The 12,801-nt window shown below is 35.9% G+C and overlaps 1 protein-coding gene across 1 annotated transcript; it reads left to right on the top strand.

Annotated features, from left to right (window-relative positions):
• Positions 1 to 1,365: 1,365 nt before the first annotated feature.
• LOC105918337 (endoplasmic reticulum-Golgi intermediate compartment protein 2) lies at positions 1,366 to 12,554 on the top strand. Its single transcript, XM_012853403.3, has 14 exons — positions 1,366 to 1,536; positions 3,278 to 3,402; positions 3,485 to 3,593; positions 3,671 to 3,717; positions 3,809 to 3,876; positions 5,118 to 5,158; positions 5,376 to 5,477; positions 6,190 to 6,285; positions 8,147 to 8,202; positions 9,404 to 9,502; positions 9,615 to 9,712; positions 10,417 to 10,579; positions 11,977 to 12,056; positions 12,159 to 12,554. Exons 2-14 carry the CDS (start codon positions 3,297 to 3,299, stop codon positions 12,234 to 12,236), a joined length of 1,143 nt encoding a protein of 380 aa, XP_012708857.2. The 5' UTR covers positions 1,366 to 1,536; positions 3,278 to 3,296; the 3' UTR covers positions 12,237 to 12,554.
• The last annotated feature ends 247 nt before the right edge of the window (positions 12,555 to 12,801 follow it).

Here is a 12,801-nt window from a genome sequence, read left to right as displayed (position 1 = left end):
ATTTTGTCCTCAGAATTGATGTCCCTCCTCAGGTGTTTAACACTATGTTAGTGTAGGATAACTTTACATGTGCATGAATGGCACTCCAGAAACAGTTAATTGTAATTTATGTTAATGCCACTAAAAGTGAGCCGGTTGTTACCGCTGAGGGGAAATTATCAGCTTTGACGAGGTGTTGAAGGAATGAGGTGTGACACACTGAGCCACTGCACACAAAAGATAAGTTGTGATCAGAAAAAGAGGGTTATAATCAGTTGACACAGTCTTTCAGTCTCGCATGCAGGTCATTCTTTTACTTGATTAGCAGAAAATCCCTAATTTTGACATCTATTTCCTTCTCAAAATGTTAAACATTTTGCTTTGAAGACTGGTACTGTTTCAGACAGTTAAATGTTTTTTTATTTAAGATAAATATAACCTGAATAAATACAAAAGGCTGTTTTTGATTGATTATTTCATTAGCACCCATCTCTGGAATGTCTTAAAGATCAACACACCATAATCTAATCTGCAAACCACGGTAACTTTATCACCATTATCCACATAAATGTAGAAAACATGGAACTGTGGAGAAACTTCCCAGGAGCGACCAGCCTACCAAAGGTGCATCAATAACCAAATCCAGGAGGTCACAGAACCCAGAACAACATTCAAAGCTCTACAGGCTTCACTTAGGTCAATTAAAGCCAGCATTCATTATTTATCAATAAGAAATTGGGCAAAAATGGCCTCCATTGAGGTATCAATGATTAAATCTACTGTTAGTTTTGTCATTTAACAGAAACATCTAAATGGCCCCTAAAACTTTTTTTTTTTAATGTGAAGTCCCCTTGGGTAAAAGCGGCAGAACTTGTTCCTAAATGGACCAGCAACCACACATCTGAGTGGTAAATAAAAAAATTAAAATGAAGTGGCTAACTCAAAAATTACATTTAATTAAATCAAAACTCATCAGTTATTCCTAAAAAACATACAAAAACTCTCCAATGTGGCCGAAATTAAAAAAAAAAAAATTGAAAAAGAAAAGTGAGTCACAATTTCTGCACTGATGCCAATCAGGCAGCAATTACTTTACAACGCAGGGCCTGTTTGGTACGGGCGGCTTTTTGCCCGTTAATAAATGAAAACATCTGTTGTTTGTATTTATTCAGCTTACATCTGTCTGATATTAACATTTTTAATATGAACGATACATTTAAACAAGTAAATATGGGCAAAGAAAAAAAAATCTAAGGTAAAAATGTTGGCAACAGAAAATGTTGGTGATATGGCGCCATCTGCTGGTGAGATAATATCCGCTGCTGCGCGTTCACCGACTGTTCTTGTGCGAGCACGCCGTGCGCCGCACCAGTTTACGTCATGACGTCACGGTAAACCAGACGAAGACGACCCCGCTCTGCTACCTGCGTCTCTAACATCCTTCAGATATGTTGCATTTTAGTCCAAATGTCGCTTCAACGGAGAGGCTGCTGGATGCCACGGAAACTGTGGGCTGATTTAAAGACCAAGCGGATGATAAAACATCGTTAAAAAGAGGTACGTGACGTCAGGGAAGGCTGTCTGCACATGCTGAAAAGGACCATAAACTGTCATTAATTTATCACCCACACAGAATACTGGCATCTTTTTTTTTTTTTTTTACCTTTTACAAACCAAAATAATATATAACAATTTTATACTTTTACAGTTGTCTTTCTGCAACTGTAACGTCTCGCCAGCAATATAAAATTATATAATGAATCGTTAATAGCTATATTTATTTAAACCACATGCATATATAACGCGAGTCTTCATAAATTGAAACCTGGTTGATTACTCTTAATGGTAGATTAATTTATTTTTCATTTGTAATTAAATATGTACATAAAATATTGTATTTTTTTTTTTTTTTTAGGAAGCAGTGTTGTATGAACGGGAAATAAACCCAGTATAGCAAACAGACATTTAGCTACTTTTAGTTTTGAATCAAAACATACATTTAGAAATTCAATATATGTCATTAAATTGTCAAGAACGGGATATTAAAAATATAAAAATCAATCATAAAGAGAATATTTTTCAACAGAGATTTAAGTTTTAAAGGGGGCCTGCCATAACTGAGATCATATATAGAGAATAAATAATATAACTATAAATAATCAACTCCAAATGACAAAATAATGTAACTTATATATTTCAATAATAACTGTCCTATTTTTTAATAAGAATATGCATTGATATATTTGAACTTATATAATTTGTCTCTTTATTTTTGCATCTTAGGTTATGTTAGTTATGGAGGTATAAGACTGTTTTAGCGGAGAATAAATGTAAAAACTTGTAAATGTTAATGAAGAATTTGTTATAGTTTTAACAACAGTAAACTACAAGAACACAAGAAGTCAATTTAGAAAATTGTTTTGCTTAATGAGACTAAAACATGACTAAATGTTTTTTTAATGAACCACTAAAAATAGTCACTTAGTTTGAAGATGTTCGCATCATTGGAAAATATTTATATTTTTAAATACGTTAAAATATAGTTCAAATTAGTCAGTGAGACATTTGCAATGTTACTTTCAGTCTGCAGAGTAAGTGAAGAAAGCATTTAATGTGTTATAAGAAGAAAATGTTTTTCTTTTAGTAGTTTACATCAGTTTGAAAAGCAGGACTAAATAAAAAAAATAAGATAAAACTTGAAAAACTATTTAAAATCTTCAAAAAATGCTATGTCAACACAAAATGATAAAGAAGTACAGTAGCTCAATTTTTAAATTGTTTGCACAGTGATAACAGAAGCATGATAAAACACTTTGTTACAATTATTCTGCATGGATCAAAAAAATCTGTAGTTTGAACATATGAATTTCAAACAATATATGTTTTACTTTTTAAACTATATTTTAGTAACTTTAATGAAGTACTATTGGATAAGTGGGACTGCCATAAATGAGCATTAAAACACAAATAGAAGTTGTGACTCACGCTTGTAAAATAAATTAATGATTCCCATTTGAAACTACTTGTTAAATGGAAATGTAATGCATTAATCAAAAATTTTAATAAAATAGATATAGAAATAACTACTTGATTTAAAAAATAATCTGCAAATTAAAGGGCAAATGTGGATATTAACTCACAAATTTAAAATGAAAAACGGAAATATGTCACATTTGATTGCCTGGAAATTTCTTTAAATTGTTTTTTTAAAGTAATTACTTTGTTCCATTTGTTGGTTTGGTTATAAATTTAATGAGCTGAATCTGCTAATTAAGTGTTTGCATTGTTCTGCATTAAGTGAAACCAGGACCAGCAAGATGCGGCGTCTGTCCAGAAGGAAAGCCCTGAGCCTGGTGAAGGAGTTGGACGCCTTCCCCAAGGTGGCGGACAGCTACGTGGAGACGTCGGCGTCGGGGGGGACAGGTTGGACGGCCCCGCCCGCCTGAAAGCAAACAGAACCAGAGAGAGGACTGAAGAGTAACCGCTGCGTCTGTGTCCCCCGCAGTGTCCGTCATAGCTTTCAGCGCCATGGCCGTTCTGGCCATCTTGGAGTTCTTCGTTTATCGAGACACTTGGATGAAGTATGAATATGAAGTTGACAAGGATTTTTCCAGGTTAGCATTTGGCTTTAAAGTCACGAGCTTGTTGCCTAAACTAGACAGCTAAACACAATTTTTTTTCTGTGCTGCAGTAAACTAAGAATAAATGTGGACATCACGGTTGCAATGAAATGCCAGCGTGAGTATCTGGACCTTCTCCGCCACCATCAGTAAACGGCATCGTGTATTTAAGCGAGTTAATACCGTTTTTTTTTTATTTGTCTCTGCAGATGTGGGAGCAGACATCCTGGACCTGGCAGAAACCATGATCACGTCCAACGGCCTGGAGTACGAGCCTGTGAGTGAAGCGTCCCTCAGAACCCGACGTTCCAGATCACAGTCCAAATTTCCAAATTTGTGGTCAAATTGGAGAATTATCCTATTTTTTTTTTTTTTTTTTTTTTGCGCTATTACCTCATCATGATGCCGCCACTACCATGGTTGACAGCTGGTACGATGTTCTTAGGTTTAAAAGCCTCGTTCAAATGAATTTAATTTTTCCAAGCAGAGTTAAGCCAGATGCTCGTTGACTTTTTTTTATTTTTTTATTAAATGGATGCAGATGCAGAAGTTTGTTTTAACATTAAACACAAAATGACAACAAAAAAGGCGAAAAAGGCTACTGCACTGCAAAAAGGGAACCAGAAGTAAGTAAAACTTTCTAGAAATGTGTCTATTTTTCATTGATTTCAGCAGGTAAATAAGACTATTTGGCAATGGGATTAGTTCTACCCCTAAAATAAGATAATTAGATATTCTGCACTTGAAAAATGATGATGGAGATGAATTGTTCCTACTTTAAGGGCAAAAATCTTATTCCATTGGCAAATAATCTTATTTACCTGCTCAAATCAAGTAAAAATGCACTAATTTCAAGAAACATTTACTTAATTTTGGTTCCCTTTTTGCAGTGTGGTGTAAAGCCCAGCGACAGCCGTGCCTTTTGTGAGTGACAAAAATAACTTTATACATCAGAATAAGATTTACTAAAGAAGCTATTTTCATTTTAGATATTGCTTCCACTTTATTCTCAATATTTTCACCTTATCATAAAAAAAAAATCTAAATCCACCATAAAACATTCTACTACTTCTTCTTTAATCATCATTCTGTTTCTGTTTGCACCTAAAGATTCTTGTTTTGTTTTTTTACACCGCAAAAATAACTAAAAGTGAATAAAATGTTCTTCAAATGAGTGTATTTCTCTTTGATTTGAGTAGGTAAGTAAGACTTTTTGCCAACTGATTGAGCATTTTTACCCCTAAAATAAGATAATTAGATATGCTGCACTTGAAATAAGATGATGGAGATGAATTGTTCCTATTTTAAGTGCAAAAATCTTATTCCATTGGAAAATAGTCTTACTTACCCGCTCGGATCAAGGAAAAATACAGTAATTTCAAAAACACTCTACTCAATGTTCCCATTTGTGCAGTGTAAATTAATTAAAGTTAGCTTTTTTTTTGCTTTTGTTAGAAAAACGAGGGGATGAAATAAATCACATTAACTGTGTCTCCTCCCTGTGTGTGTTTTATTCAGGTTATTTTTGAATTATCCCCACAACAGAGACTGTGGCAAAGGTAAGAGACGTTTAAATGACTTAAAGGAAGTTTTGCCCCTGCAGTAATCTTTTTTTTTTAAATAATTTAGTCAAACAGAGAGAGATAGTTAGTTAAGGCCTCTGCAGACTGATCCCATGTGAAAATCTTGCTAAACTGCCCTCCAGGTGTTGTCTGTCGTCATGAGCAGCCTAGCCGGGCGCTAACGTCAGCTCTGCTGCCTCCTTCTGTCCTGCAGGACGCTGCATGGCCTTCAGAGCAGGCTGAGGGAGGAGCACGCTCTGCAGGAGGTCCTGTACAAGACGCTGCTGAAGGGAGCTCCTACCGCTCTGCCGCCACGGTCGGTCTCCACCCACTGAGCTCTATTATACACTGGAGTGCTAATCACCGTCTGTTTGAACGAGTCTCTGTGAAGCCACCAGCCGCCATATTGGTACTCCCTATTTCCCCTCAGTAACTAGGGAATATGTGCGCTACAGCATCGAATAACAAGGATTTTCTCATGTTCAGGGGGGGCTTAAGACTTTTACAATGTCAAATGCCATATAGTTTTATGTTATGTTCTAAAAATATCAAGTACTGAGAAAGTCATGTGCTGAAATATTTTGCATTTTATTCATTTAAATATATATGTTTAACATTTATAAATATATAAATAAAAATATACAAAAACATATATTTACATATGTGTATACATATATATACATATATACATATACACATACTTATATATACATATATATATATTTAATATGAATAACATGTAAGATATTTCAGCACCTAATTTCCTAGTAGTTGATAGTGTTAGTACATCCACTGACTGTAGAATTACCTGTGAAACGTTTTCACTCAGCCAGAAAACTGCTTGTTGTTGCAACCAAATCCTATGGGATTCTGTGAGAGTAGGGAGTAGCAAGATGGCGGCCAGTGACTTCAGTTTTGCGGCAAAATCAGCACTCCAGTATATTATATAGCTCAGTGTCTCCACCACGCCGCTGCAGATCGTGCGGAACGAGCGGAAACGTTTAATGTCCGATTGTGGGCTTTTGCAGGGAGGACGCGTCCAAGGAGCCACTGGACGCGTGCAGAATTCATGGACACGTTTATGTCAACAAGGTGGCAGGAAACCTGCACATCACCGTAGGAAAGTAAGAGACTATATTATGAAATCTCATCCACCCTCTGCACTTATTCAATCCACAGAAAATTATGCTGAGAAATAGGGCTGAACGATTTTGGAAAATAATCGAATTGGGATTTTTTTTTTTATCTTAATATTGCGATTTAATGCAATTATTTATTTTCTGTTTAATTTATCATGTCTTTTTAAACATATTAGGGCTGTACGCAAAAATCTATACTGCGATATATTTCAACCATAATTGCGCTTTAATTTTGACTTTTCTCTGCATTAACCACAAGCAACAAAAATGGCCTGTAGGTAAAGATGTTTGTAAACAAGGACTATTTAAAACAAGTAATTTAACAGTTTTTATTAATCTGAATATTATTATTCAAGAGAATAGCTTGTTGAAATGGACATCAATCCTTGTGAAACCAACAAACAAGCCTATGTATTAATCAGTTTCATCATACTTCATGCTATGGTGAGATTCCTGAAAGTTTCTGGTAAAACAGTATGATTATATAAACTCTAAAAAAAAAAAAAAAATTAGATTATCTCACTGCTGCAACTCTCTTCCCTTCCATGTGGAGGCAAACCCACTTTAAACATATTAAGAACAGCAAAAGGACGTGTCTGATCCATTAATTGTTACATTGCCAAAAATTGCAGACCTCTGCGATTTGAAAATTGCGTTCTTTAAAATTGCGATTATATTGAAATTGCGATTAATTGTTCAGCCCTACTGAGAAATCGAATTGGTCTGATTATGTTTGTTGTTTGGGGAAAAATATCCCAAATCAAGAATAAAAAAAAAATGCTTTTAATTAAAACACTTGTGTGACAATCATCTGCAGCTCTGAAATATTTTATAAAAACTTTAATCAAGGCATTTTCTAATGTTTACTTCACCTTTTGTAAGTTGATGAGCGTGTCCTAAGGGAACTTTTAAATTGTAATCATAGAGTTCTGGTTTTGCTGGAGGATAAATGTGACTTGAGAGGCCCACTCTTCAAAAAAGGAAAGACAAGCGACCATGCCATTTAAGGAAATTCGTCCTGTTCTCTTGTCAAATTTAAACAAAGGGGACCTGTAACAAGAAGTTTATTTTGCCTCCATACTAGGGCTGGACGATATAGAAAAGAAAGCATATCGATAAAGTAGAAATCATATTGATCGATATCGATAATTATCAACTAATTCAAAACATGTATTTTAAGTGCAGCCCTGGCCATTTTATGCTGTTTTTAGATAAGGACACAAACACTGAGTTCAAACTCAACCCTTTATTTAATCAACTTTATACCTAAAATGCAAGTTTAAAAAAAAAAAAAGAAAAAGAACATGTGCTCTCTGAACTCTTTGAAGGGGGCGGAGCTTGGTCCCTGGGTCTGCGTTGTGATTGGCTGGGAGGATGTAATGACTGTAAAATTAACCTTAATCAACCCCGGAAAAGCGGAAGAAAACGGACGGACGGGCTAGAATTCAAAAGGAAGGAAAACTGTTATTCTATTGAACTTTTTATTGACCCTTTTTTTCTACCATCAATAAACGTCGTAAATAAATATCGTTATTGAATTATCATCCAGCCGTACTCCACACACAGTGAAACTTGTGTGGAGTTTGGCCAGTTGCTGCTGGCCAAACTCTGCTCCAAATAGTTTCTGCCAGAAAAGTGAAAAACAGGTCATCAGTTTGGTCTTATTGGTAGTTTAAGGGTTCAAAACGTGGACAAATCAACACTGAAATGGTTCACATCCATCTCAGTCTCAGCCGAGCTGAACCAGCAACTGGGGCTAAGGAGGAGACCAAGGGCTGCAGGAGAGTGGAGGGTGCTGAAAATGAAGGCCCAACTTCCTGATCCTAATGTTTTGTCTTTTCTTCAGGCCTATTCACCATCCTCAGGGCCATGCACACATCGCAGCGTTTGTGAGCCACGAGGGTAAGACGAACACCGTTCTCCGTCTTACCCTCGTCTTCTCTCTCCTTCCCAACCTGCATGCAGAGGCACCGTCACACCATCACAAGTTCAAGTTGGTTTTAATGACCAAACTTCACCGTTATCTCATGGTACTTTTCGGATAAAGCACTGCAAAAACAGAACCGAAAATAAGTAAAAATTTTCTTGAAATCAGTGTATTTGTCCTTGATTTCAGCAGGTAAACAAGATTATCTGTCAACGGAAAAGAGTAATTTTAACCCTAAAATAAGATAATTAGATATAATGCACTTGAAATAAGTTGATGGAGATGAGTTCTTCCTATTTTAAGTGCAAAAATCTTATTCCATTGGCAGATTATCTTATTTACCTACTCAAATAAAGTACTAATACACTAATTTCAAGAAAATTTGAACTTCTTTTAGTTCTGTTTTTGCAGTGAGAACAAACAGTTGACATTGATTTGGAAATAAAAAATAAAAATATACCCTACCTACACTATGTGAACTTACACCACAAAAAGGGAACTAAAAGTAAGTAATTTGTTTTCAAAATTAGTTTATTTTTCCTTGATTTGAGCAGCTAAATTACCCTATTTGCCAATGGAATGAGTATTTTGACCCCTAAAATAAGATAGTTAGATATCCTGCACTTGAAATAAGATGATGGAGATGAATTGTTCCTATTTTAAGTGCAAAAATCTTATTCCATTGGCAGATTATCTTATTTACCTACTCAAATAAAATACTAATACACTAATTTCAAGAAAATTTGAACTTCTTTTAGTTCTGTTTTTGCAGTGAGAACAAACAGTTGACATTGATTTGGAAATAAAAAATAAAAATATACCCTACCTACACCATCTGAACGTACACTGCAAAAAGGGAACTAAAAGTAAGTACATTTTTTTTTAATTAGTTTATTTTTTCTTGATTTGACCAGCTGAATGACCCTATTTGCCAACGGAATGAGTATTTTTACCTCTAAAATAAGATAGTTAGATATCCTGCATTTGAAATAAGATGATGGAGATGAGTTGTTCCTATTTTAAGTGCAAACATCTTATTCCATTGGCAGATAGTCTTATTTAGCTCCTCAAATCACGGAAAAATACACTGATTTCAAGACAATTTCACTTACTTTTAGTTCCCTTTTTGCTGTGTATACCGTGGGTCAACCCGACTTTCCTCTCCCTGTGTCGCAGCGTACAACTTCTCCCATCGCATCGACCACTTATCCTTCGGCGAGGAGATTCCGGGCATAATCAACCCTCTGGACGGCACAGAGAAAATCACCCACAACAGTACCGCCCTTCAGTCCAAAACAATAAACATTCCCTTTTTTTTTGTTTTTTCACGGCTCACTGTTTTTGTTTTTTTTGTTAAACATTCTCGTCTTCGCCATCCTCGCTGCAGATAACCAGATGTACCAGTACTTCATCACCGTGGTGCCCACCAAGCTGAACACCTACCTGATCTCCGCAGACACGCACCAGTTTTCCGTGACCGAGCGAGTGAGTGGCCACCGCACTGCAAAAACAGAACTAAAAATAAGTAAAATTTTCTTAAAATTAGTGTATTTGTCCTTGATTTGAGCAGTTAAATAAGATTATCTGCCAATGGAATGAGTAATTTTACCCCTAAAATAAGATAATTAGATATAAAGCACTTGAAATAAGTTGATGCAGATGACTTGTTCCAATTTTAAGTGCAAAAATCTTATTCCATTGGCATATTATCTTATTTACCTGCTCAAATAAAGTACAAATACACTAATTTCAAGAAAATTTTAACTTATTTTTAGTTCTGTTTTTGCAATATGAACGGCTGACCTGTGAGAGGGTGGGGCCGGAGGATGGACGGAGCATGTTACACTGCAAAAATGGATCTAAAAATAAGTAAAATGTTCTTAAAGTTAGTGTTTTTATCCTTGATTTGAGCAGGTATATAAGATTATCTGCCAATGGAATTAGAATTTTGACCCCTAAAATAAGATGATTAGACATCCTGCACTTGAAATAAGATGATGGAGATGAATTGTTCCTATTTTAAGTGCAAAAATCTTATTCCATTGGAAGATCATCTTATTTACCTGCTCAAATCAAGGACAAATACACTAATTTAAGAATATTTTACTTAATTTGAGTTCAGTTTTTGCAGTGTAGGTCCGCCTGAGAGGACGCACTAACCTTCACCGTGCTCTGTGTGTGTGTAAAAGGAGCGGGTGATAAACCACGCGGCGGGCAGCCACGGCGTCTCCGGCATCTTCGTCAAGTACGACACCAGCTCCCTGATGGTGAAGGTCAGCGAGCAGCATATGCCGCTGTGGCAGTTCCTGGTGCGACTGTGCGGGATCGTCGGAGGAATATTCTCCACAACAGGCAAGTTCAATCTGCTTTGCACTGCAAAAACGGATCTAAAAACAAGTTAAATGTTCTTAAAGTTAGTGTATTTGTCTTTGATTTGAGCAGGTCAATAGGATTATCTGCCATTTGAATTAGTATTTTGACCCTTAAAATAAGATAATTAGACATCCTGCACTTGAAATAAGATGACGGAGATGGATTGTTCCTATTTCAAGTGCAAAAATCTTATTCCATTGGCAAATCATCATATGTATCTGTTCAAATCAAGGACAAAAACACTAATTTTAAGAACATTTTACTTCTTTTTAGTTCCGTTTTTGCAGTGTGGACAACTGCTCCCATGTTTCCTGCAGCACCCACGCATACACTGCAAAAACTGAACTAAAAATAAGTAAAATGTTCTTTAAATGAGTGTGTTTGTCTTTGATTTGAGCAGGTAAATAAGATGATTTGCCAATGGAATAAGATTTTTCCACTTAAAATAGGAACAATTTATCTCCATCATCTTATTTCAAGTGCAGGATGTCTAATTATCTTATTTTAGGGGTCAAAATACTCATTACATTGGCAGATAATCCTATTGACCTGCTCAAATCAAGGACAAAAACACAAATTTTAAGAACATTTTACTCATTTTTAGTTTTGTTTTTGCAGTGTGTGAAGTCTGCAAAAAAAAAACACAACAAAGGAGAAGATCACTGCAAAAATGGAGCTAAAAGTAAGTAAAAATTTCTTGAAATTAGTGCATTTCTCTTTGATTTGAGCAGGCAAGTTTAAATGATCTGCCAATGGAATGAGATTTTTGCACTTAAAATAACAACAACCCATCTCCATCAACCTATTTTAAGTGCAGTATATCTAATTATCTTATTTTAGGGGTCAAAATACTAATTTCATTGGCAGATTTTTTTAATTTGCCTGCTCAAATCAAGGACAAATACACTAATTTCAAAAAAAACTTTACTTAGTTTCAATCCCCTTTTGGCAGGGAAGGAAGGAAGGATAAACAGCTGGTTGGTTGGATGAGTGGACAGGGCGGTGGACAAATAGACCGATGTATGCCTGATTTCTTTTCACTAACAGGATTGGCAAGAAAGTACAAAATTACAGATATTTCTCAAACATTTATCCAGACCTGGGAAACATTGAAATCAAATTTCCCAGATTGCCGTCAGGCATTGGGTTTATGTCCCCAGACCCTGAAATTATGCAGATATAAAAACGCTTTTGCATTCATTAACAAAGAGCTCCTTAAGTGTGCTGCAGCTTTCCAGCTGATGGATTAAAAATGTGCATTTTTTTTTTAAAAATGCGCACCAACTTTAAGAACATTTTACTTATTTTTAGATCCATTTTTGCAGTGTATATAAACCAAAACCCCGACTCTCTGACCCGTGTTTTCCTGTTTAAAGGCATGCTCCACAGCTTCGTCGGCTTCTGCTTCGACGTCATCTGCTGCCGCTTCAGACTGGGAGTCTACCGGCCCAGAGAGGTGAGTCCGTCCCCCTGCGTTAACATCTCTGCACGTAATCACGGAGCTGCATCCGTCCGTGGGAGCACTTCAAAAATACTTAAAACGTTGAATCTGTTGCAGGGCGTGCAGCTGCACAACCAGATGAATAATCTGAACAACCATCAAACGCCTCGCCTGGTGGAAAACGCCCCGCTGTAGTCTGGGCTTCACCGTCGTTAAATAACGAATATCAGCGTTCGCACCATTATATGGTTTATATCTAAACTAAACAGGTGTTGTGCTTCAAGCTCTCACATGTCGACTTCCGTAAAATCCATATCCTTCACTGCATGTTAGTTAAATGTGTCGGTGGCTGTAAATGTCTGTTTCTAATCACTTTTTCTTTTCTTTTGTGTGTGATTGCTTAAAAAGGATTTTGTCTGTTTTGTTGTCTAAAATAGAAATTAAATTCCAACAAATTGGAGGACGTGTTTGTCCCTTCTTTTTTTTTTCAGAGCCTTGGTTGAGACAAACGGAGGCTTTAAATTAGGGCTTAAAAAATAAATCTCTGATTTTATCATACCAAATCCGATGAATCAATTTTTTCCTCCTTTTTGTTTCATAAAAGAAATTAAAGAAATTATTTTAAAACCTTGCTTTTATGTCAAGCATTTCGTCAGGGAGTTGACCTGAATTCAAAGTGCGACTAAAAACAAGCTGTGAAACATGCATGTAAAACAAGATGGCAGCCGTGCCATTATAAACAATGAAAATATAACAAAAC

Source organism: Fundulus heteroclitus, chromosome 17 (assembly GCF_011125445.2).
Source record: "Fundulus heteroclitus isolate FHET01 chromosome 17, MU-UCD_Fhet_4.1, whole genome shotgun sequence".
In the NCBI taxonomy this organism is placed as follows: Eukaryota; Metazoa; Chordata; class Actinopteri; order Cyprinodontiformes; family Fundulidae; genus Fundulus; species Fundulus heteroclitus.
Note: the sequence above shows the minus strand (reverse complement) of the source record. Positions and strands in the feature narration are given on the sequence as shown.

Excerpts from the sequence above, each read along its gene's own strand:
- LOC105918337 (XM_012853403.3), top strand. The coding sequence starts at position 3,297 with ATGCGGCGTCTGTCCAGAAGGAAAGCCCTGAGCCTGGTGAAGGAGTTG. Across the intron at positions 3,594-3,670 it reads GTTGACAAGGATTTTTCCAG|TAAACTAAGAATAAATGTGG; the intron begins GTTAGCATTTGG and ends TCTGTGCTGCAG. Across the intron at positions 12,057-12,158 it reads GAGTCTACCGGCCCAGAGAG|GGCGTGCAGCTGCACAACCA; the intron begins GTGAGTCCGTCC and ends AATCTGTTGCAG.